A 25979-nucleotide genomic window follows, 5' to 3' on the forward strand; every position below is an offset into this window, starting at 1 on the left:
AACATCTTAATGAAATGATGTTTAGGAAAATTTGCTTGTGTTTTTGCATGATAACTAGGAAAATAAAATTGTCATTTTTTTAAAGGTCAGCAGTTGGTAATGCAACTTGGTGTCGAGCATTAACAGAATATGCAAGGGCTTGTGCTCAAGCAGGAAAACCTCTTCATAAGTGGCGGGCAGAGTTTGAGCAATGTGGTATGTAATGTAGGCTCTAGCATACTACCTGCTCTCCAAGTCTGTCTTTTATTTTTTTACAAATCTTTTGCCTGGTCTACATGATACAGTTTGCCATGTTCCTAGCTGGTGTCATGTCTGGCAAGAGTACTTGACATGCGTTTAATGATCATTTCAAATAATAAATGCATTGTGTAGCAAAAAGGATTTTTAAAAAAAAATCCATTACAATATGTCCCTTAACCTATAATCCATGAGTCACTGTTGATTATCTCAAGGAAATTGTAAAACCCATTACTTTGAAGGAGAACCATAAATGGACAAATAGCTGGGTAATACCAACTTTCTAACTATCACAGTCTAATAAGGTAATGCGATCACAGAATTATTGATGTGGATTCCTGAGATGGAATGCTACCAACTAAACATGCCAAATGCATGTGATAAATGAACAAAAACATCATGTGATGATTGTCATCTACACTTGATCTCTTGGTTTTCTTTCACTAATCATTGTGCCTGCCATAACAGTAATTTCATAATGTGTAAATTCAAACAGGCAATTTGTGCTACTTCCATGCTCCCATCATACATAGAAACTGATAGAAAACTTGGGGAATCACACACCAGTTTTCTGTAATGCCCAAATTGAATTGCTTTGACAAATTGGAGCTTTTTTTCTTCTCACAGAGTAGGATTCTACATCACAGTATAGTCCTAGTTTGTGGGGAGGAAGCTATTCATTTATTAATCAAAATATTTACACCTCACTCCTCCACTGCTAAATTCTGATACGCCCAGTGCCTGCATTTGGGCATCCCAGCAAACTGAGTTTGAAATCAGTAAGCTTTTGATCTGAAACCAACAATCATTCCATCATGAGCAGATGGGGGAATGAGTATGCCAGCATGGCAACAAGTCATGTTTGTGCCCAGGATGTATAGCAAAAGTTTGCCATGATATTTGAATATGGCTTTATATATCTTGTTCTGCCTGTTCATAATATAGAAAAGATGGACCTTGATCTTATATTTTCATGGCAATTTCATTATATTCCCAAACATGTAAAACAATAATTTTCCCCTGCTTGAAGAGTACAGAATCCACAGGCAAAGGAATCCTTATTGGGCTTGTCAGAACCCTGTTTTCTTCCCTTCCACTGCGTATATGCAGGCCCATACACAAGTAGCATGCTTAGACATTATGAGAAATGGGACTGTATTTATTCTCTTACTGTGCATTCAAGATCCAACTGTCAAGTAGTTAAAGCAGTGCATGGAAGGAAAGAGGGCTGGATTAGGAAATCGAGATTTCTTATTCTCTGTAACTTTCTAGCATGCTGCTTCTGAGTTGAGATAGAACAAGCGGCATGGCTGGACCTTGTGAATAGATCTGAATAGGATTCTGCTTAGGATTTCTTGTACAATGGCATAAGCTTTTGTGATCCATTTCATCTGATGATTAATTTAAAGTAATTTTAATTTTCCCCACGAAGCAGTATAATTATATAACATTTCTCTGTCTTGTTTTTCAGCTGTTGTATGTGAGGAACATCTTATCTACAATGAATGTATCAACTGTTGCCCTGTTTCATGTCAGCAAAAAACTCATTGTGTTGACAGTGAACTTCCGTGTGTTGATGGATGCTACTGTCCAGATGGTAGTACAGTTTTTGGTGTAGAATTTTGTTAGAGGCTATGTGATTTCAGAAAGTTATGACTGTATGCTTGTAACCAAAAGGAGAAAAGCAGTGCCAGGAATATTTATTTGGTGGTTAACTAATCAGAAGCTTAAACAATAAATGTCACATTCCTTAATAAAACTGTTATAATTAATCCAAACTGAAAACTTAAGTTAATAATTGTTCTTCTAATTTAGCCATTAAACTAGACAGCCAGATGCAAGAAAATCATAGGATGGAGGAGTGAGTTTTTCACAGATATGTTGTCCAGTAAGTGTGAATTCACACAGATCTGGTCAACAAAGAGGATTCTTCTGTATTTACACAAGTCTGCCTTTTCATGTATAAAGAAAATAGAGGATGAGTGTTTTAAAGACAGAATGTGTGTGTGAGGCGTGCTAAATTCTGTTTCCTCTCTGAACCTTATCAGAGTGAACTCTGTTGTTTTTCGCAGTTTTCTTCTAACTTTAGTGCAGGAGTGATCTGGGTTGGGAGAAAAATGGCATGCAGCAATGTAAGCACTGCAGAATATAGCTCTCTTTGTCTGCTTGCAGTATAATTATTTAGAAATAGACCATCTCACTCTAGTGTTTAGATTCTTGCTAAGCATCATTGATTTCAGCATGATGAGAAGAACTGTTTGATTCCATGACATTGCATGACATCTGTAATTAATGGATTAATACTTTTTGCAGTTTCCTCCAGCTTCTAGCCTATTCATGGTCAGTGGAGTCAAATGCTGTTGAGAGGTATAAGAGAATCAACAGGGGTGCACTTTCCTATCAGCAGATTAAGGCTGTCAATATGTTTGACCTGCAGTTTCAGTTCTTAAACAAGGAGTGAAGCCAGAGAAAAAAGGGTACAAATAATTAGCTTCATTAGAGAGACCCAGCAGTTGACCAGGCACAATGTTGTCTACAAACAGAATGTTGAAGTTGGCCTGTATTCCAAAATTGTTCTTTATTTTTTTTATTGTTGACTGTTTCATCCTAGGACTTATTTATGAAAACAGATTATGTGTAAACCCTACAGAATGTCCTTGCGATTACCATGGAACTGTTCATAGAACTGGTTCTGTGATTCATGAAGAATGCAACAACTGGTTTGTAATTGTTGAATATTTGTTCCCTTAATATTGTATGTATTCTATATAATAGTATGGAACATGTAAGCCTTAAGTTCTTGGCACTTGCAACTCCATTCATTCTTGCCACTGTGGGAACCTCTAACCTAATATCTGTTCCTACCACTGACATATATTTCTTTTGCCTGGAAATTCAGAGTGATATTGTACATTCACAGTAGGTAGAATGATTCTCATGGACAAGGACATGCTTAAAATTGTGATTGTACCCCAAACGATGCCCTTCCACCAATATTCTATCTCTTGGGATATGGAACTTGCCAAAAATCGATGGAGTTATCATCCCCTGGAGGATGAGCCTCTTCAACTAGAGGAAGACTCCTTGGAATGGAGGAAGGCTTTGCACTTATCTGAGTGGTAGGACATATCATGGATGGCAGGTCTTTGAGGCCTGACTCCATAGGGCATGTCAAATTTTTCAACTTTCAAAATCAAAATATGAGGGTGCTAAAAAGTTGCAGCTTCACTAAGGAATTCTAAAGATATTTTTATCAAATTAATCGAATTCAGTTTTGCTTGGTAAATAAATATGTGAAAATTATGACTTTTTAAAACATTTTTGTGAAATTTCCAATCATTTTGAATGTGCCTTACAAACAAGAAAATCATAGGATGGAGGAGTGATATCATTTCCAAAGACTGATTTGTGCATCATGGAGTACACAAATTGGATTTGAGTTCCTACCTATGTAACAGTAGGATATGAATTGCAGGATCTCCTCAGTTCCAACAAGCAGGGTGCCTAATTCACTTCAGGACCATGCTCTGTGTAGGGAAGAGAATAATCCTGTCTTCCTTGGCTGTTTCCTGACCTTAAATAGAACTATTTGGCCCATTGAGGAAACTCATGTGTATCCCCTCTGGTTGTAAACTGAATTTCTGGCTTTTTTGGTGTAGTCTCAGATTATACTATTTACTTTCTTTTTTCTATTCTGCAATTTCTGGTTGTCAGTTAAGGAATTTCCCTTTAGTGCCTTCATGTTAACAAACATAAACAAACTAATAGCTGTTTGTGTTTCAGCACATGTGTTGGAGGAAAGTGGATTTGCACAAATCTTACCTGTCCAGGTATGTTTTCCTTGAGATGTTTCACACAAACACCTTATTTTATTACTTTGTACATGGATTGTGATATGAGTGTCTGTATTGACACAGCTTTATGTATAGACTTTTAGTGCTTTATATCAGATTACTGCACGCATTGTATGTGGAGCTGCCACTGAAAAGTGTTCAGAAACTTCAGCACAGAATGCTTTCATAGGGACGATATCACACCAATCTTGATTCGTCTACACTGGCTCCCAGTTTGTTTCCAGGCACAATTCAAGGTGCTGACATTTAAATCCCTATATGGTTTGGACCACCTACTCCCTTATGAACCCGCCTGACCACTGTGGTCATTTTCCTGATAACCTTCCAAGGCTAGATGTGTGGCAACACAGGAGAGGGCCTTTCAGTAGTAACACCAAGATTTTGGAACTCTCCCCAGGGAAATTTGCCCACTTCCTTCTGTTGCTGTCTTCTTCCAGCAGGTGAAGACTTATTTGTTTCACGTGGCATTCCCTCAATAATCCCTCCTCATTTCCCCCTTTTAAAATTGTTCTTATTTTTTGTATTCATTTTAAGCCCTGATGTTAAATTGTTTTAATGATGTATTTGTGTACTGATTTTAATGCTGCTCAAGATGAGATTTTAATTTGCTAGCCACCTTGGTGGCTGTATGAGGGCAGAAAGGCGGGATAAAAATGTTATAAATAAATAAATATTTTATAGTGCTTTCTGTATTTGGGATATAGCTTTCCCATCTGTTATTTGATCCATCAGAGTAAACAATGTAATCAGGCAGTCATTCAAGCTTTTAAATCAATACTGTGGCATTAATAATAGTCAACAGGACTGTACATAATTTGAGATCATGTTCTTATAGCATACCGAAAGACATTATCACTTGTTATATTTAGCTGAATGTTCAGTCTCAGGAGATATTCACTTCATGACATTTGATGGACGCAAATACGAATTTCAAGCTACTTGCCAGTATATTCTGGCAAAAAGCCTCACCTCTAGCAAATTTGCTGTGACTCTGCAGAATGCTCCTTGTGGACAGGTAAGGCTATAAAAGTATTGTGTTAGCTGTTCGATATCAAGAGATTTTTATGTGCAGTACTGTTTGGGTCTCTGGACTGTTAGATACATTATCACACTCTTACCAAGCTGTCAAAAAGAGCAAAAGTCCAGTAGCACATATAAGACTAACAAAATTTGTGGAAGGGTATGAACTTTTGTGAGTCACAGCTCACTTCTTCAGATACAGCTAGAACATGAGTCCATCTGGCTTTATATCATTTCAGATGCCGAATAACAATAGCAAGTAAATGACAAAAGCCAATGAATGATAATAGCAGGTGTGATTGGATAGGGTGGGGTATGCAGAGGGGTAGTGGGTGTGGAGAAATCTGCATTGGTAATGAGACAGGAAGCCGGTCTCAATTCAATCCAGGTGGATGCCTTCTCTTAAGCTTCATTATCAGTTGCAATGCAGCAGTCTCTTTCTAATCTTTCTAATCTCCCTTTGAAATTTCTCTGCAGGTTAACTGCTACTTTCAGGTCAGCAATTGAACGTCCAGGAATGTTAAAATATTCCCCCCAGTGGTTTTTCAATGTTGTGGTTTCTGATGTCAGACATATGTCCATTAATTCTTTATCAAAGGGACTGGCCAGTTTGTCCAGTGTAGAGGGTGGAAGGGCATTGCTGACATGTGATGGTATAAATCACATTAGAGAATGAGCTGGAATATGAACTAGAGATGGGCATGAACCCAAATACAAACAAAAAACCCCCACGAACCAGCCTAGTTTCCATGAACTTCCACAAACTGGTCTACTGGTTCATTTGGTTTAAATAGCCCAAACCCCAGCCCCATCCTCCCATCCCCCGAACTCCAGCCCCAGCCCCACTTACCTTGCCCAGCTGCCCTGCAGGGCCATGGCCTCCTCCCCCGAGGGATGGAAAGCCTGTTTTCAGCCTCCTCCACTGCCCTGTGGGCCCACTTGGCAGTGGAGGAGGCTGAAAATGGGCTGGGGCAGGAAGGCTGTTTTGGGCCTCCTCTGCCACCCTGTAGGCCCGTGCAGTGGTGAAGGAGGCCCAAAATGGCCTTCACATCCTTCAAATGAACTCTGTGGCTGCAGGCCTGCAGGGCAGCTGGGCAAGGTAAATGTGGGGCTGGGGGCTGGGATTTGGGACGTTTAAAGGGCCCTGATGCTTGCAAGCGGCAGGTCCTTTTAAACTATCAGCTGGCAGGCGGCAGGGGGGATTTCCCCTCTGCCTGCCAGCTGATAGTTTAAAGGGACCTGCCCCTTGCAAGGCAGGAAAGGGCCCTTTAAACTGTAAAATGCCTCTTTCCCTGCGGCTGCTAAGCTGCTGGAAAGGGCATTTAAACCCCACGAACCACGAACTGGTTCATGAACTTGTCCCAGTTTGTGGTTCCTGGTTCGTGAAAACCCACGAATCACATGGTTTGGTTTTTTTGTGGTTTGTGCCCATCTCTAATATGAACCTGAGATGGTATGGCTGATGTTAGATCCACTGATAGTGTTTCTAGGATCTATATGATGGCAAAGTTGGCATATTGGTTTGTTGCAGGCCTTGGTACCAGAGTCCTTGTTACTGTTAAGTAGTTTATAATTGCGTGTGAGTAGTTGTTTTAGATTAGCAGGCTGTCTGTAAGCAAGAAAAGGTTGCTTTTCACCTAGTTCCTGAGTGAGGAACTGGGTGAACTGATGGTAGCTTGTCAGATAAGCACCAGTTTCTATGGCTGATTTAGTGTAAATATTTTCTATCTTGACTCTTCCCCAAAGGATGAGACAGCTTTCAAAATATAAAACATCAAAAAGTTAAAATAATACAGTAATATGTATTGTCAGAATTAAATAATCCACACTAAACAGTGTCTAAAACGTCAACAGCCCTCTGAAATGGAATTTTCTGGTACATTTTGTAAAAGCTGATAGAGAAGTGCCCCAGTCCACATCATTATAGTAGATTGTATTGTTTAAAATATGAAAATGAAATTTATTACCTAGCAACAATAGTATTCATCTGATTTAAAAAACTGCACACCTTTGTTGATGAGGTTGGATGGTATTGGTTTTTCATCTTCTGCAGTTTTTCTTAGTGTTATCTTCTCTCCCCCACCCCATCTTTCTTCCATCATATATTGGGTAGGATCCATAGAATGTAAAGTGGAGCTCTGCTCATGAAATGGATATTTTATGCCTTCCTTGTGTTCTGCAGCCCCCGAAGAACAACATGGCATGCAGTGTGGATTAATATATATATTTATCCAAAAGAGATTCTGTGTGTTTGAATCACAATGGAGTATGCTCAACCAGAGCCTTAGAATTGTTGATATAAATAATCATCAGGTAACAAGTGAGTTTGGAATGATGTTTAGTTTTGTTCAAACTCTTTTTGAAAACGAATCAGGCAAGTGAGCAGCACAGTTTAACCTTATCGGAGGTTCAAGTGACAGTATCATTAGGTTATGTAGTTGGTTATGATAAAAAGGATTTTGCCTGTAAGAATTTCTGTTAAGTGACTAGTGAGTGAGACACAGTTCATGAGAAAGCAGCTGCTGATAGCTAGGTCAGTGTTGTGAAAGAGACAATTCACTGGAACAGAGAATTATTGTAAGTAAGGTTTTTTTTAGAACATGCTTGGAAAAATACTCACATTCATAGTTATTGAGCTAACATTTCCCCCAGATATGTACACTGCTCCATAGTTTTTAAGACTTCCTCATACTGCCTTCAAGTACATTGAAAATTAAAATAGCATTGTTATCTGGGCATATCTAGCCATTGCATTGACTCTTGAAACTAGCAAAGTCCTCTGCTTATGTAATACAATACAACCCAAACATGTTTTGCTCTTATGGAGTCATATGATTGTACTTCTGGGTTTTCCTATTCTTATGGGGTGGGATGTTCCAGTTGTGAATCCATTTTGGTTTAGATAGAGGTATTTTCAGTGTACCCATGGCCTATTAAGTAAATACTTCTCCTCCTAGGTCTAATGTGCTCCCTTCCCCATTTACCCCTCTTCCTAATCACGTAAGATAAAACCTTCTAGCATATTCTCTATCTTATATAAGATCAAGGATATAATATAACTAGGTTTCCGTGTTTCATTTGTTTAGTTCTCCCAGTGGAGAAATGCAAAGGAATGCCTGATTCTTCTTCCCTTCCTCTTGAGCTCTTTGGTTAGAATCAATGAAGCATTGACAGCATTGCTGCTATTAAAGCAATAAAGAACTACCAGAGCACAGTGGGTCCCCAAAGCACTAACTTTTATCTACTGCACCCTTAGTATACATAATATCCCTTCCCATTTATGCATCATAGTATTTCAGTCAATGAGGGGGAACCCCTTATGTGTGTATGTGTTTGTGTTTTATTGGTATGGGTAGGATTATTGTGTCAGTATATTTTGATAGTTGCTGTGGCCAAGGAAGTGCTAGTCTCTCCATTTAGCTGCTCTTGCAGAATAGCAGGAGCATCAATTACAAATACCTTGCCATTCTTTTGACAGTGATGTTCACTCTATGATGAAAGCCTTCTCGGTTATCGGTACGAGTGTCACACATGTCCATTAGGTCTATGAACCATGCATGACACTTATCTGTTGATCTCACTAATAGTAGAAACAATCTGTCTTGGTCCAAATCCATAGTTCCTAGCAAAAGCCTACTTTGGAGTGCAAAAGTGCTGACTGAGTACACTCCTGTATCCTCAGCTACGTTTGGGTAAAGCTAACAAAGGCTAATGTTAGAAGGCTGTGTACATGTGGTAATCCTCTTTTTTGAAATTCTATTACATAGAGTTATTTTGTAATTTATCCAAATATTTGTATAGTTTTTAAAAGCTTTCATTTTCATTTGCAACCCCAGCCGGAATGAAGAGACAGACACTGGCTTGGAACTAAAGGGCCATTTATTAGCATGACCGTAAACATAAACCATAGCAAGGGCTAACTAAGCGGTACAGGTCATGCCACGAGGTCACCCCTGGACCTCTGCCTTGACCTGTCTGGGCAAGCCCCACAGCCAAGGGTGTAGGCCATCCCTGGAATGGCTGCAACCTGGCCAGCCAGGCAAACGGATCCCCCCATCAAGCACCTAATGCCCCAACCGTACAGCATGAGGAAAACCCTTGTCCCTGGGGATCCCCGCAGGCATCTGCCAGTGTTATGGTAGCCATCAACAAGCATACTGCACTGTTGGCAGACCCTGTTCCCCACCCATGGGGAAGCACCTCTGGGTGCTCACTGGCCTGCGCCCTATTCCAAAAACTCTCCTGCCACCACAGGGGTCAAGCCTCTGCTTAGATCCTCGCACCCCACAGGTGGCTTAAAGCCAAACAAAGCCCTTGCCGCATGAAAAATCTCATTGTCCTCCATTGACAGGTGTACCCCGTTGCCTCAGTAGAGGTGGGCAAATTTGGCCCTAATTCTTGGGTGTGGTAAACAAATTCCCAAGCCATACCCCAAAGGTTTTTTAATGGCATGATTAGCCTTAGGCTGGGCCCCCTCAATTGCCCTAGGATCTAAGGCTTCCCGCCAAACCCATCTTAGCAGCATCTCAGACCAAAATATAAGCACACCCGGCCATCGGCTACTTATAACCCGCAGGTCTTCATCTACCTGTAGTGACAGGGCCTTTCCCTGCACTACGCCCAAGTCATTACCACTGAGGTAGATGACCAAAATATGTGGGGGAGGACCCATCCTTCCCCTAAACAAAAGTGGCAGTAGGGCCAGCCACCAAAGGCCACACCATCCCTGCCACTCAACAGTGGTCACAGCCCTCAAGCCCAGCTGGGATCCAACTGGCATTCTCCTGGCTGCCCTGAAACACCATGCTGTGTCTACAAATCAGGATTCTGTTCTTTCCTTGGCCTGATACTGCACCTAAGGAAAGAGCGATTAGTATGACCACTTAAAACTGAGGCAGGGGGCGGATGTAAGTCCTGAACGCACCCGACCTCCAGCTGCCCACATGCTGAATCACTCGGTGAGGATACCCTGTTGCTGCTGCCATAGAGGCAGCCCCAATCCTAAAGGAATGAATTTGACCCCAGACAAACCAATCATCATAAGGGCCCTCTTTGTAACAGCCCCAAACTGATACTTAGTTAATGGGGTGTGATCTTCATGACGGAACAAAACACTGTGGCCTTCCCCACAGAGCCCCATATATTCCTTAAGGGCCCTAATGGGGCAAGGCTCCCAATCCTCACAGGAGACTATGAAAAATTAGTTTCCTGCTGCCACTGGTCAGTCTTGGACCGCTGAATCCTAATGGAAACCTTATCTCCCACAAATTTGATTCTTGGGCTGCCAAGGACCAGCCAGATGCATCCATACATGATTGGGACACCAACTCACTGAACCAAAGGGGCCCAAAGAATGCCGTCAAAGAAGCAGCAGAAAAAGCTTCCTCTCATACTCAGAGGAACAACCTTCCCCCCAGGCAGGCCCCAAGCCCCTTAAAACCAATGGGGAGATGGGGATGCCTAAGATCATCATGCGCCCCAGCCTCCCGGGCCCATCCTTCTAACATTTTATGGACCCTAAAATCACCCGTGTCTTCTGGTAGGCCACGCGCTTTGCTCACAAAGGCCAAGGCGGCCACCTGTCCCCTAATGGACCTAACCAAAAGATCCTACCACACAAAAGTGCATAAAGTGTTCAGGTGGAATAGGCCATAACTGCTGAAACCCAGCCACCTTTCTGAACCCATTAAGCTGTCCCACCACAAGGTCATAGGCCCAGCGCATCCTGGGGGCTATGGACAGTTGGATTGCCCTGTTTACTTCTGCCGTCAAAGTGCCAAAGCTCTTGTGGCATCCGTGTTGGCTGCTGATTGGCCCAAGGGGCAAGCTGCTAGAATTGTTCCATCTATTGGCAAAAAGCAGAAAAAACACAGGCTCTCTAAGTCAGCAATACAGCCAATCTTTTCTTAATTCAACAAAATGATAAACAACAGTGCACAATATAGAAGAGTGAAAAATAAATTGATTACATCATCATCATTGTTAAATCCATAACATCCAATGTGCATAGTCATTCATCTAGACTGAGAATATACAAACCACAACACATAAATTCAAATAAACTTAAAGCTCTAAGTGATGAAAGACAGGTATTAAAGCTACAATTCTCCAGTAATTTCAATTAGCAACTGTGTGCAAGTCTCTCATGGAGGGTAGTAAATGCAGTTGTCTTCCAGCTCTCTCCAAGCTGCAGAGAAGATTAGATAAACGTCCCGTTGGCCCGACAATCTGCTAGCTTTTAATGATTGTTTCACATGAGCACAAATATGCCTCAGCTTTCTCAAGGGTACAGGGAATCAATCAGTAAAGTATTCAGTTCAGACGCGTAGTATTAGCTCCCTGACGGACATGTAATCTAATTTATTTTTCACACTTGACTTCCGGCGGGGGATTATGGAGGTCTGAAGTGATCCAGGGAGCTGGACCATCCGAGGTGCTGTTTTTTGGCTAGTGCGGTGCCTTGACCACCCGCAGCCCCCTGATTTCAGGTAGAAATCAGGCAGGAACGCTTTGTGGCCCCTAGAGTGAGTGATCTTAGCAGAGGGGGGGTTCTGAATAAAGGATTCCCTTTCTGCCTTGAGGTCCCCTCATAGAAGGGCAGCTATTATCTCTGCAGCAGCTTTTGGAGTCATTTAATTGGCACAGGACCTTCGTACTCAAGCTTCAGAAACGGATTTAAAGTAGAATTGAACAAAAGAAACAGTGAGTACAACCCAAGAAGAACAAAAGAAGTGAAGATTGCTATCTCCCCTAACGGACTAGATAATTAAACAAAGACCAAAGTATATTGAATTAAAGAGACAGATACCTAAAGCGGAGGAAGTAAGAAAGTGATTGGGAGTGGAAATTGTGACTTTTTGAATATAAGAGAGCTAAAAAGAGTGAAAAAGATATTTTGTTTTGCATACCTGTGGTTTGAGAGATAACGACGCGGGGAAGGAGTGTGGGAAGCGGCTGGAAGATCGCGAGAAGTGGAGTACTTGTTAAAAGCAGCAAGCCGCAGCTAGAAGGGCAGGAAGTGTGTTGGGGGAGCAACGGAAGGAGAACAGCATGGGACAGAGGACCTGAGAGGAAGCAGAAATTCGCCATCTTGAGTGTGGGAAAGGTTGGAGACTTCACCATAGACTATATTATAGAGAAAAAACGCTGGACATTTTGAAGAAGAAGGGAAATTCGCCATTTTGAGTAAGGGAAGGTTGTGAATTTTACCATAGACTGTACCATAGAGAAAAGACGCCCGACATTTTGAAAGATATAAAACTGGACTATTAATTTAAGATTTAATACAGGAGTTTAAAGTGACAGGTGAGAAAACGGAGTTGAGAAAGAGAGCGGATTCGTGGGGTGCCAAGGCAAGTCCAGCGATGGCAAAAAAAGATAAAGATAGAGACTGGCAGATGGCGATTGAAAGCTTGGACAGAGGGCAATAAATAAATGAAATTATACAAAAGACACAAGAAATGGTACAGGAATCGCAAAAGCAGATACAGGAGTCACAGCAAAATTTATTGAAGGATATTAAAGAGGCTATAAAATCTGAAGTGGCAGAGTTGGTGAAAAATATTGATGAGATTAAAAAAGAGCTGCAAATACAGCAGAAGGTACAGGAGGTGGAACTCAGAACGGATGGCATAAAAGCAGAAACATCAGCATTAAGTGACAGGATGGTGGTGATGGAATGCAAAGCAACAGAAAAACAACTTTGTTTTAGAGGCATTCTAGAGACAATGGCAGGATCAACCTTGAAGCAAATCACTGAAATAATAGCAGAATTTCTAAATAAGGAAAAAGAAGAGGTGGCGGCCAGTCTGGATATAGCCTATAGAGTGAATTCAAGATATGCAGAGCAAAAGAATCTACCAAGAGATGTTATTGTCCAGCTAACTACAAAGAGAATGAAGGAGGAAATTATTAGAAAGCATTTTGAATCCCCGTTGGTACTTGAGGGGACAAGGGTCAGAATTATGAAGGAGTTACCAAGGAGAGTGCTGCAAGAGAGAAAGAAATACAGAGATTTGACACAGAAACTGAAATCTATGAATATAAAATATAGATGGGAAATACCTGAAGGTTTGAGTTTTGAGTTCCAATCTGTGAGACAAGTGATTAAATCAAAACATGCAATGGAAGTGTTCCTGTTGGAGAACTAAAAGGACTTACTTAAAACAAGTAGACTTTAAATATGGAGTACAAATTAATATCATGGAATGGAAATGGACTTAATTCACCTTCAAAACACAAGGCAATATTTCATTGGCTTATCAAACAAAGATGTAATTTAATTTGTTTACAAGAAACCCATATAAGAGACCAAGATAATAGGTATTTACAAAATAAGAAATTGGGAAAAGAATTTGTAGTGGCAACAAAGCAAAAGAAAAGAGGAATTGTAATTTATATAAAAGAAGAATTGCAACCAAAGCTGGTTGTTGGTTATAGAGATGGTAGATATCTGGCGGTGGAATTTGAGTGCAATGGGGAAAAAACATTGATTTTGGGAATCTATGCGCCTAATGGAGCAAAAGAACAATTTTTTAATGAAATAATGACAGTTGAATCAAATGACATATGATCAAGTGATTGTGGCAGGGGATTTTAATGGTGTTGTGGACTTACAATTAGACAAAAACACAAATATGAGTAAGAATAAGATGGGAAAATTGCCAAAGTCATTTTTTGAACTTCAAAAACAAGAAAGTTTAGAAGATATTTGGAGAAAGCATAACCCAAGGACTAAGCAATATACTTTTTTTTCAGCGTCACCAATCACTGTCAAGAATAGATATGATTTGGGCATCCAAAGAACTAGCGGTATGGACTAAGGAAACGGATATTTTGCCAAAAATTAGCTCAGATTATAACCCTATGTTGTGGAGATTTGGAATGAGAAGGAAAAAACTGAGATGGAGATTAAATGAAGATCTCCTGCTTAGCCAAGCAAATTTGGATGTTCTTTAAAAAGAGACTAAATGCTTTATTCAATATAATGTGGATCAAGGTGTACCAATTCATAAAGTATGGGATACCTATAAGGCTGTTATTCGAGGAGTACTGATAGATTTAAATGCCAGAGATAAGAAGAATAAAGAATTGAAATTGAAGGAAATTCAAGAAAAGATAACGCAAAAAGAGCAACAAGTAAGGAAAAGACCAGGTAAAAAGAAATTGCAACATGAAATTAGAATGTTACAGGAACAAATAAAAGTGATGGAAAACAAGGAGGTGGAATGGGAACTGAAGAGACTGAAACAAAAATCTTTTGAAGGAGCCAACAAACCTGGGAAATATCTAGCATGGCAGTTGAAGAAAAAGAGAGAGAAGAAAATAATAAGTAAAATTATAGAAGATGGAAAAGAGCTATTTGATCAAAATGCAATTGGGAGAGCATTTTATAAATATTATGCGAAATTATATCAGAAAAAACCTATTGACAAAAGGTTAATGGAGGAATTCTTTCATAAAATGAAATTGCCAGAAGTGCCTAAGAAACTGAAAGACAATTTGAATGCTAAAATTACAGTAACAGAAATTATGGAGGCCATACAAGCAACAAAAGTGGGAAAGGCGCCAGGACCAGATGGAATTATGGCTAAATTATACGAAGTATTGGCGGATGAATTAGTACAATTGATGCAAAAAGTAATGAATGCAATATTAGAAGGACAGGAAATACCGGAAACATGGAATGAAGCCAACATCTCACTGATACCGAAAGAAGCACAGGATTTAACAAATGTTAAAAACTATAGACCGATATCTTTGACTAATAATGATTATAAGATTTTTGCAAAAATATTGGCTGAAAGACTTAAAACCTGGTTGGTGGAGTTTATAGCAGAGGAATAAGCAGGTTTTCTGCCAGATAGAAAAATAAATTTAAGAGTAGTACTGAATGCAATAGAGTACTATGATAAGAATCCAGGGAAAAAAGTTGGTTTTTTCTTTGTGGATGCAGCTTTTGACAATTTAAATTGGGACTTTATGTTTGCCACGATGGAAAAGATGCAAATGGGCAAGATGTTTATTCAAGCAGTGAAGGCAATATATAAAGGCCAATCTGCAGTTATAATCGTAAACTGTGATATAACAAAAAAGTTGGAAATAAGTAAAGGAACGAGACAAGGATGTCCACTCTCCCCATTGTTGTTTGTGATGGTATTGGAAATTTTATTGAGGCAGATACGTGAAGATAATATGATAAGAGGCTTGAAAATTAAAGGATTTTCATATAAAGTGAGAGCTTTTGCCGATGATATTATGGTGATAGTGGAAGATCCAATCCAAAATATGCCATTATTGATGGAGAAAATAAAAGAATTTGGGGACATAGCAGGACTTTACGTAAATAAGAGTAAATCAAAATTAATATGTAAAAATATGTCTAAGCAAGAACAACAAGAATTAATGGAGATAACAAATTGTGAGGTAGTCCATAAAACAAAATATTTAGGTATTGAGTTGACTGCGAAAAATATTGATCTTTTTAAAAACAATTACGACAAATTATGGCAGCAAATAGATATGGACATGTTGAAATGGAATAAAATGAATCTATCATGGTTGGGTCGCATTGCAGTAATTAAAATGAATGTACTTCCGAGCATAATGTTTTTAATGCAAACAATACCAATTGTGAAAGATAATAAGCAATTTGAAAAATGGCAAAGGAAGATTTTGAACTTTGTATGGGCAGGGAAGAAGCCCAGAGTCAAGATGAAGGTATTATATGATGCTAAGGAGAGAGGCGGACTACAATTACTGAATTTGCAATTTTACCACGAAGCTTTATGTTTGGTTTGGTTGAAAGAGTGGATGTTATTGAAAAACCATAAACTATTGACGTTGGAAACAAATCTTTTGGATGGCATGCATATCTGTGGTATGAGAAGACAAGAGCTGATGCTATGTTTTTACATCATTTTGTGAGACGGAGTTTATTTGCAGTTTGGAAAAAATATAAGAGATATTTAGATGAAGAGACTCCAATGTGGATTATACCTGCAGAAGTTGTAAACCCAAAGGTGGACTATGATGGAGAGGAGTGGAGGACATATAAAGAAATTTTAAGAGTAGATTGTGATAAATATATACTTAAAACCAATGAAGAACTGCCGTTTCAGTATGGTTGGTTTTAATATAGACAAATAAAAGACTTATATGATACAGATCGTAGAAAGGTAGGATTTAGGACTAAAAACTTGAAACTAGAAGAATGTTTACTTCAAGAGGGGAAAAAGATGATATCTAAAGTATATAAGATTCTGTTAAAATGGTTTACAGAAGATGAGATAGTTAAAGTACAGATGGTGAAATGGGCAATAAATTGTAATAAAGATATATCGATGGAAGCTTGGGAAATGTTGTGGAAAAATACTATAAAAATTTCAACATGTACCACTATAAGAGAAAATGTGTATAAAATGATGTATAGATGGTATTTAACGCCAAAAAAGTTAGCAAATGGTAATAGTCAAATGTCAGATAAGTGTTGGAAGTGTAAGAAACAAGAAGGTTCTTTTTATCATACGTGGTGGACTTGTGAAAAAGCTAAACAATTCTGGGGGGAAATTGTAGAGGTTATGTCAGATATTTTACAGAAAAATGTGATTAAGAACCCAGAATTGTTGTTATTAAGTATGAACCTAGAAGAATTTGATAGAATGGACAGAACAATGGTGTTTTATATGATTACTGCGGCTAGGATGTCCTATGCACAGTTGTGGAAGACTCAAGAGTTGCTGCCTATGCTGAAAGTGGGGAGGGAGGTGCGCGGAATGACAGAGACAAGAACCAGTGCTGGGTAAAAAACAGGCCACAACTTTATTAACATAACAATAGGAGCATTGGCGCAGCATGATGGGCAGATCCCAGGAAGCATCGGCTGGCCCGCCTACCAGCCGGAACCCACCCAAGGAGTGGCATATGGGGGGAGTCACCTGGGTGTACACCCCTGAGTGGCCTCCCCTGCCACCTGGGAGTGAGCTTTCCTGGCCGCCCCTGAGCCAGGCAGGCCCTTCCATAGCTCACCCCCAAGATCCCTTATGGGAATCCCCTTAGAGGGCCTGGGCGTGCAGGCCCTGGCCCCCCCGAACGAGATCTGCCCCGATGCCCACCGCATACAAAGTTGTGACGAAAGCATAAAACAATCCAAAGAAACAGGGAGAGGTGGGTGGGTGATCGTCCTCCGCCGGTGACTGAAGAGGAGCGGAGCCAGCCGCAGAGCTAAATAGAGAGGAGCTGGACCTGAGGGAAGACTGCAAGCCCGCAGTCCGTTCCCCAGCCCCCCCCCCTGGCCAACCCCGGCCGCCCTGATTGGGCGGCCGCGGTTTAAACTGATTGGCCGGGCACGCCCTGGGCTGCTGGGCGAGCCCCGCAACATGGACGCCGCCGCGCCTCGCCCTCCCGACGCGCCAGCAGCAACCCAGGCCCAGGTAAGTCTGAGCCCATCGAATACCATCAGTGGAAGATTGGATTCTGAAGTTACTAAATATGGCAGAAATGGACAAGCTAACAAGGAAGCTGAAAGAACAAGATATTGTGGAATATGTTATGAGTTGGGAGAAACTTAAGAATTATGTGGGAAAAAAATGGGACATGAAAGACAAAATGTAGTCTTTGGATAATTGTTAAGAGGGGAGAATGGATCTTTACTTTATATTAGTTAAAGGTGAAAATATGGATAGTGTATAAGTAAGAATGATATAGTATATTTTATATTATAATCGTGAAAGTAACATTAGAGACTTATTCTAAACATGGTAGATATAGATATGTTATACTATATATTATAATGTAGAAATTAATATTATAGGAGATAGTGAGGTAATGTAGGTGTAGGGAATGGAAAACTGTTGGAAGTCAACTGAAAAGGGGGGGAATGGGTGGGAGTGATATAATGTGATGGATATTGACATTGAATATTGACCCATCCAATAAAATTTTTTTGAAAAAAAACTATTTTTCACACTTCTGTATTGTGCACTGTTGTTTATCATTTTGTTGAATTAAGAAAAGATTGGCTGTATTGCTGACTTAGAGAGCCTGTGTTTTTTTTTGCTGTATCTTGCTTGCTCTCTCTTTAAGAGCCTCTGTTCTAGCCAGACCATCTATTGGCGAGACAAAACATCTGCCACACCATTGTTAACTCCCGGAACGTGTCTGGCTCTAAATAAAATGTTTAATTGGAGGCATTTTAGAGTGAAGGCACGCATCAGCCTCATCACCCTAGGGGATTAAGATGGTAAAAAGTTGACCACATGCACCACTGCTAAGTTGTCACACCAGAAGTGGACCAAGTGGTTGGCAACCTCCATTCCCCAAAGCCACACAGCCACCAATAAGGGAAAAAATTCCAAGAACGGAAGGTCTTTGGATAATCCCCATGCCATCCAATCCGCAGGCCATTGGTCAGCACACCAGTGGCCCTGAAAGTAAATTCCAAATCCCATAGCCCCTGAGGCATCAGAAGTGACTAAGCATCCTAGACCTCTAGGTCTTCACGCATGCCCCTACCAATCCTCAAACAATGATGGGGCAACCACAAGGTCCCCCTGGTGTCACACAGCTGTCTGATGAAGGCCCTACCCAGGGTGATCACCTTACAGGCAAAATTTAAATGGCCAACTAACTGCTGCAGTTGCAGAAGGGAGACTTTACCTTTACTCCTACAGTCCTCTAACCGGGCTTCTAAGTCCTCCACCTTTTCACGGGCCAACCGTAAGGTTTGCTGCCTCGTGTCCAATTCGATGCCCCAAAATGTTTTTTTAATTTTTTTTCTTTTTTTTAACATCTAAAACAATGAACTACAAAAAACTACGATAGTACAAGGGGAGGGAAAAAGGGAGAAAAAGATAACGGGAAGGGGGGGTGGAAAAAAGGGGAAGGCAACATACAAACAATAAACACTACACTTCAATGCTTTCCCTTCATACTGCAATAATTAAAAATTAAACCTTAATAAAGTAATGATGGAATGGTTGATCTTACAAAATACAAATTACAGTTCAAATTAAATCTCTCCCCCCCCCCTGGGCCTCGGACGCAGTTCTCTCTGAGCAGCTACAGCCGCAGCGCTCGTTGCCTCCCCCCTCCCTTCAGGCTTCGGATCTTCTTCTTTTTGCTTGGTATCTCGCCCAAATTCTTGATTTTTGTCCACAAAATCCCTTAGCTGATCTTCCGAATTTATCTTGTAAGCTTGATCTTTATAACTGAACCAAATTCCTTCCGGAAATAGCCATTTGTACTTTATGCCACGTTCCCTCAAGAGAGCTGCCAGCCTTTTGTACTTAAATCTTCTTTTCCGAACTAAAAATGGAACGTCCTTCAGTATCTTGACTTTATTTCCTAGAAAGTCCAAGTCCGCATTATATCGATGCCCAAAAATGTTAATACCACAGAAGGAGCTTCCATTTTCTCATGTCGCAAAGGAACCTCCAGTTCCTCGGCCAACAGAGACCCTCTGGAATGCCGTCATTCACTGAGCTGCCTCGAGGAAAAGACAAGTGGTAAATAAGGCGGAATTCACCATGCGCCTTTAGGAACCACCCCAAAGGAGAAACCTTCAAGGAAGGGACCAGAGGGGCATCAAAAGACCCCCAAACCCTACCCTCAGTGCATACCTTCAGGATTTTAGTCTGGACCACCTCTTCCATGCCAGCCACCGATCAAAGGTTGGCTGCCATGAAAGGTGTCCTAGGGCCCTGAAAGGGGATACGGAAGCCAAACTTAAACCCCAAAAGTTAATATGTGGCATTGCGACGCCTTGGGTAAGCTTGCAGAAAGTGCTCAAGTACCCTCAGCTGTACTGAGCTGGGCCCCTTTTCCAGCTGACCGCTGACCGCCCCCGCCCCTGGAGTGTCTACTGCCCTGCTTGGCCTTGGGGCAAGCTGCGTACAGGTGCGCACCAGCACAGGAAGGGCACTCATGCTTGTATTTACAGGCCTTCCTCTTGCACACCCTCTTGGATGTAAAGTTCCCAAAAAGCAGCTGGAATTGAACCTGCTGCCCCATAAGAGTGCAGGTACCTGACGCTTGTGAAGCCCAGAAAATCAGGTGACCACTGTCCAACCTGTCACCTAGATTATATTTAGCAGGGGCCATCACCTGTAGCCACAGCTGCTGGTGGATTTGGTCCCATGGAAGGCTTGGGTTCAAGGCCCCTACCAATCAAGGCTGCCCGCATGCAAAATTCTTCGTCATACTGCAGCCAAGCCGCCCCTTCAAAATCAGTGTATCCCCTGTAAATGATGTTCATGTACTGGAAGAGGGGGAGAGCCCTCCAGGGCTGCACTCTTGCCAGTACCCCTGCGTAAATAAGAATGCTGGGCAACCAATGGGACCAAGTCCGGTCAATCCGTCTCCACCTAATCTTTTCCTTGTCCCTCTTATCCAGATTGTCTTTATCCTTCTTCTCCAGCTCCCTTAAGAGAAGAGTGAAGATGTCCACATATTCCCCTTCTATAATCTTGTCCCAGGTGGCCTGTGTTAAGTGATCCCCCAGAGGCAATGCTGTGTCCCCAAATGGCAATGCCCTATATGGAACCATGCCATACACAGGGGGGACCATAAGGAACTGGGCCCCATTGAGGGCCATAACCATAAGGCCACCCTGCTGCAGAAAAAAGGTAGGCCTGGCTATCCCCACTAGTACAATCCCCTTGGGCAGGTGTGACCTGGGCATGTTGGTGACTCAGTGATGAAACCAGGCCAAGCAGGTAGACCCGCCGAAGGCCAACCCTGCATGGGAGATGAGAATGAAGATGTAGAAGCTGCAGACCTAGCAGAAGCTGGTTGACCCCAAGGCCAGTTGCGAGCCGTGGCATAGCTGACTTACCCAGAGATACTGCCGACTGCTATAGCCACCTGCCCACTGTCCGTTGGCCACTCCTGCTCAACATCCACAACTCCATGGCTGCTGCCGCCATCACCCACCGCCTCTCTTGACTACCCGGTAATTTTGTCAGTCAGGTTCACTGTCACCTCAACATGACCAGATTACAGCAGCCTAGGCCAGATCCACTACCGGCCATCAATTGTGTGAATCTGGTAGAAAAATCAGATCTCATCTTAGATTACTGTGCTCTGCGTGACAGCTTTGCAGGTTTCAGCAGATGCAACAACACAGCATGCCATTAGGTGGCGTGAGTGACGTGAGTGACAAAAACTAAAAGCAACCCTTTCGGCCTACAAATGCCGCAAAACTGAGGGGGGGAGGTGGTTTAACCAACCACGACTCTGGGACTGTAGATCCTTGCTAAGCCAGTAGCAATAATCTGTGAAGCAAGCCACCCTTCAGATGACTGCAAGCCCCTCCCCTCGCCTCAGACAGGCCTTCACTGCTGTTGCCATCTAGATAGGCTGGAGGCCTGCATGAGCTGGGCCTAACCCTGCTTTAGCCCTCCTGACTGATAGAAATGGATAGCCCAGTATTTCCTTCACCCCTTTGGCCTCTTTATCATCCTCAAAGGATGAGTCTGCAGCTAGCTACACAAGCCCCACCAAAATGACTGCTACTGCCAGTAAGTAGGAGGCAAATCAGGCCACACAAATGCCACACTCAAAATGGCTGATCTTGGAGCTGTGCATATTGCAGATACCTTCACAACATGGCTGTACTGCCAGGAGGCTAAGAAGGTCACTGGGTGCTACTCTCAAAATGGCTGCACCCAACTGAATAAGATGCCAAGCCCTCCTGCAAAATGGCCCCTGCTGCCTGAAGGCCGAGGCCAAGCTATTGCTGCTAGAAATGCTCCCTCCCAAGTAAGTGTAAACAGTGAGGGAGGGAAAAGCCTAGATGGAAGGAAGGGGGGGGCTACCAGCATCCACCCTGCTAGGCCAGTAGCAATAAAGTATGAATTAATCCACCCCTCAGATGGCTGCAACTCACCCCTGTGGCCTACAGCAAAGCCTGCTGCTGCTGAAGTACTCTCTCCCAACAAAGTAAAACAGTGTTTTGGGGAGAGGAGCCTAGCTAGGACAGAGGCCTGCAAGGGCTGGGTATAACCCTGCTTTAGCTCTCCTGACTGATAGACAACAGGCTCCAAATGTAAATATGAAAAAGTCTCTGTCAAACCAGTAAGCCTGGTGCTGGGCCCTGGCTCTCCTCTTAAAGTTTGAAGGTAGCAAGCAGGGGAAATTCACAGCTTCTCCAAGGCAGCTACTACTGCCAAACCCTGAGGGCCTTCAGTAAAACCAGCCTCAGAGGAGCTCGGCTGAGAGAGCTTGAGATGTGCTGTGCTCAGGCCAAGCGCATGAAGCAACTGCGGTCAGGGAAAGCGGAGCTGCCTGTAAAAGGCTCCTGGCTCTGCCCCCAGCCAAAGTCCCATATGCCCGGGAAGGGAGCCTGTCTCTCCCTCTGGGCAGGGCTGCAAAGGCCGGCTCCCAGCTTATGCAGCTATGCTGCAGCTGGATGAGCCGAATTCTTCATACTGTCTAGTCTGTGTTGCAATTGTTGGCATTCTTCATTATTTTCTTTGATTTTTCTCCTCTTTGGATTGCATGTGAACGTAATGAATAAATTTGGTTTTCTGAAGTGTCTCACCTTTGCCATAGTATTTTGATAAAGTTGTAACATATTTCTTGGGCTTCCTAAGTAAGTTAATGGTAGCACAATCATTCTACCTATTTTTAAAAAGATATCTTGTATGCTTAAGAGAGGCCTGCATAACTTTCTGTTCATAACTTATTTTGATTATGTCTGATGTAGACTAATCTCTCATGTGATCAACAGTCGTAGTTTACTGCCAGTTTCTTGTGTTAGTTTGCCCAAATTATGTACACTATTGAAGTGCTCTTACTATATTCTATATTAAGGCTTGAATTTTCTATTTCTTGTTTTCATATTTAATTAGCTTCATATTTGATTAGTCTACAATATATAGCTGGCTGTATTCAGTATTTCTTTTCTGTTGCAGCAGCAACTTTTATAGTGAACACTTGTTTTTCAGTTATGAAATGCTTTGCAGAGCAGTGCTGAGTCTGACAAATATGTCGTGCTTTTCCAGGTATAAAGACATGTTGAGTGTTCCAGTTGCTGTGTTATTATATATTGACAAACTCTTAATATCTATGTTTTCCTTGTTTCTGTAGGCTCTGTATGAACACGTTTTTGTTTAATGTTTTTGCCATAGTACTGCTGGTTACTGTTAAATGTCTTTTTTCACTAAATGAGTTGTTAGATTTTTAGATTTTCTCATTTTTGATAGGTGTCCTCTTTTTAAAATTACTTTTGACATAGTAAAGGCTTGTAGTAGTTTTGGTTGTTTGTTGAGGTAGGTTTTCCACGAAAAGAGGCAGAGACTCTTATAAGAATGCCCTTTTGTGGAAGGTGATGGGTTTTTAAAAGTTAACTCACTGGGTGTTTGATGTCTTGAGCAGCTGCTGTTGTTATGTACTTCTTTGCCAAACAGAGGCTTTTCAAAGTCTGGAGGCTGCTTTGCCACAGAGTTTTCTGTGGGTGTAGGGTTCCTGCCTGTAAAACAGTGGTTTGAGGTTAGTTCACATACATTTGCTTACATTACTCACATACATTGTTCACATACATTGCATCAGTTTGTCACTTCTGATTGCTTTGTTAATGGTGGTGTTTACACATTCTTGGTGTGCACACCCTCAGTGGGGAAAGGGGTTTTGGCAAAGGATTTACTTCATAGAGTGCAATCTAGGTGGGAGAGAGAAAAGGGCAGCAAGTAACAGTGATTGCAGTTGCCCTGCAGGAATACTACACTGTTGTTGGAATTCTCTAGTAGGAACTGCTGCAGCTAATGTGAGGAACATGTCTTCTGATCTGACGAAACGGAGTGAGGCTGTTAAAATGATGGAGGATAAGGTAGTTGTTGTGGGTTTTCCGGGCTGTATTGCCATTCTCCAGCCATGAAAGCCTTCGACAATACATCGAGGATAAGGTATGTTAGATGCATCATGGTCCTGGTTACAGGAGCCTAAAGGGGCTGGCGGTGTCTTTCCCCAGCCTTCCCTCCCACTAACCCCATCCCATTTTTTGGCCCATGGTTTGCTGACAATACTTTGTCCATGTCTCTTGTTTTTTTTTTATTCCCATCACCTCCATGCTGTTTTAGGTAAGGGTGGTGTTCGGAGCAGGGCTTCAGAGAGTGATTTGCCTTTCATTTCTAGGAAAAGCTTTCCTCTGTGTAAGTGGCTCTGTTCTGTGGGTTTAAGCAGTCCCCTGCACAGAAAACTACATGGAAATTAGTATATATGATTAATTATTAAGATACTGCCTTATTGGAACATTGGTACATTCTACAACACTGGTACATTGGTAAATTGGTACATTCTACAACACTGATTTTTAAAAAATAATCTCCAATTCAGATCCTGCTTTCAAATCAACAGAAGTAAAAGTTGATGATTACAGAAAAATTAGGAATGCTAATTTAGATTCCAACTACTTTGTCAATTATTATACGTAGTCAGCTGTATCAGATCAGCTCAAGGTCTTCTTGGGTAAGACTTGTGCTCTGGATCCTTTTCAGTCTGGTTTCGGGCCAGTCTGTGGGATGGAGAAGGCTCTGAAGTAGGTCTCAAGTTGTGCCTTGGACTGGTTTAAATTGTTCCTCATGGAATGGACTCAAAAGGTTGCTGTTTGAGACCAGTTATCTTCAGGGTGGGAATTACCTTGTGAGGTTGCACAGGGTGCAACCTTATCTCCCGTGTTATTCAACCTCTATGTAAAATCTTTAGGAGAAATCATTTGTAGGTTTGGAATTGAATGTCATCAATATGGGGATGATATCCAGCTCTATATCTTGCTATTCTAATCCCCAGTGATGCAGTGGAGGTCTTAAATTGCTGCCTGACAGCTGTGGTCTAGTGGCTGGAAGTGAGCAAATTGAAACTGAACCCAGACAAGACAGAAGTGATGCTGGTTGGGAAGGTGAAGATTTTGAAGGACATTATGCTCCCCATTTTTGATGAGATTTAGTTGACCATTGCAGACTCGGTTAAGAGTCTAGTGGTTATACAGGATCCAACATTGCTACTAGAAAAGCAGGTGAATGCAGTTGAAAAAAATACCTTCTTCCGACTCATTCTACCCTAGAAGATGATTCCCTACTATGACAAGGCCAATTTGGCCACTTGAATCCACACCACAATAACATCAAGACTAGACTACTATAAAGCACTCTGTTCAGGCTTCCCTTTGAAGTCACCTTAGAGACTCCACATAGTGCAGAACACCACAGCTCGATTATTATCAGGAGGAACTAGGCATACATGCTTATTACTCCCATTCTGCAATCATTCCGCTGGCTACTCCTCAGTTTCCGGGTTCAATTTAAGATTTTGGCTGTCACATACAAAGCTCTTCATAGCCTTTCCCCCTCATATCTGCAGGACTGCCTCTCTCCCTATTCTCCATCATGGCTGCTTCACTCATTTAAACAGGGCCTTCTGTAGGTGCCACCCTGTATAGTAGCCTAATGTTTTAATTGAGTGAGTGCGTGCGTGCGTGCGTGCAAGCAGGGCTGCTGGGGCCGGCTCTCCAGAGGAGGGTAAGCTGCTTTGAGTTCATTCTGCTTTATTTTCAGGAAATACCTGGAGATTTTTGGGGAAAGGGGCCTGAGGGGTGGGCGTTGCCTTCTGATACACTTCTGGTGACAGCAGGGGGTGTGGCATATGCTAATGAGATATGCTAATGAGTTATGCTAATGAGTTCCTGCAGTTCTTTTTCTATGAAATGACCCCTGGGTAGAATATATATTCTTAAAACATCAATCTTATCTTATAAGGAAAGACTCAGTTTTGATCATAGTGACAATTTAGTTTCAATTTCTGGATTTCTGGATTACCGCTGGATTAAAGTTTATTTTAAATAAATCGTTAGTATTGTTAGATACATAAACACCA

General features: G+C 41.7%; 1 protein-coding gene across 1 annotated transcript in view; it reads left to right on the top strand.

Moving 5' to 3' along the window:
* OTOG (otogelin) overlaps positions 1-25979 on the top strand; it is a 220634-nt gene that overhangs the window by 20289 nt on the left and 174366 nt on the right. The window contains exons 11-15 of the mRNA XM_054969999.1: positions 86-195; positions 1709-1834; positions 2849-2957; positions 4021-4067; positions 4961-5106. Of these exons, the coding sequence (XP_054825974.1) occupies positions 86-195; positions 1709-1834; positions 2849-2957; positions 4021-4067; positions 4961-5106 (538 nt within the window). The remainder of the gene's footprint in view (positions 1-85; positions 196-1708; positions 1835-2848; positions 2958-4020; positions 4068-4960; positions 5107-25979) is intronic.

Source organism: Eublepharis macularius, chromosome 2, assembly GCF_028583425.1.
Source record: "Eublepharis macularius isolate TG4126 chromosome 2, MPM_Emac_v1.0, whole genome shotgun sequence".
Taxonomy (NCBI): domain Eukaryota; kingdom Metazoa; phylum Chordata; class Lepidosauria; order Squamata; family Eublepharidae; genus Eublepharis; species Eublepharis macularius.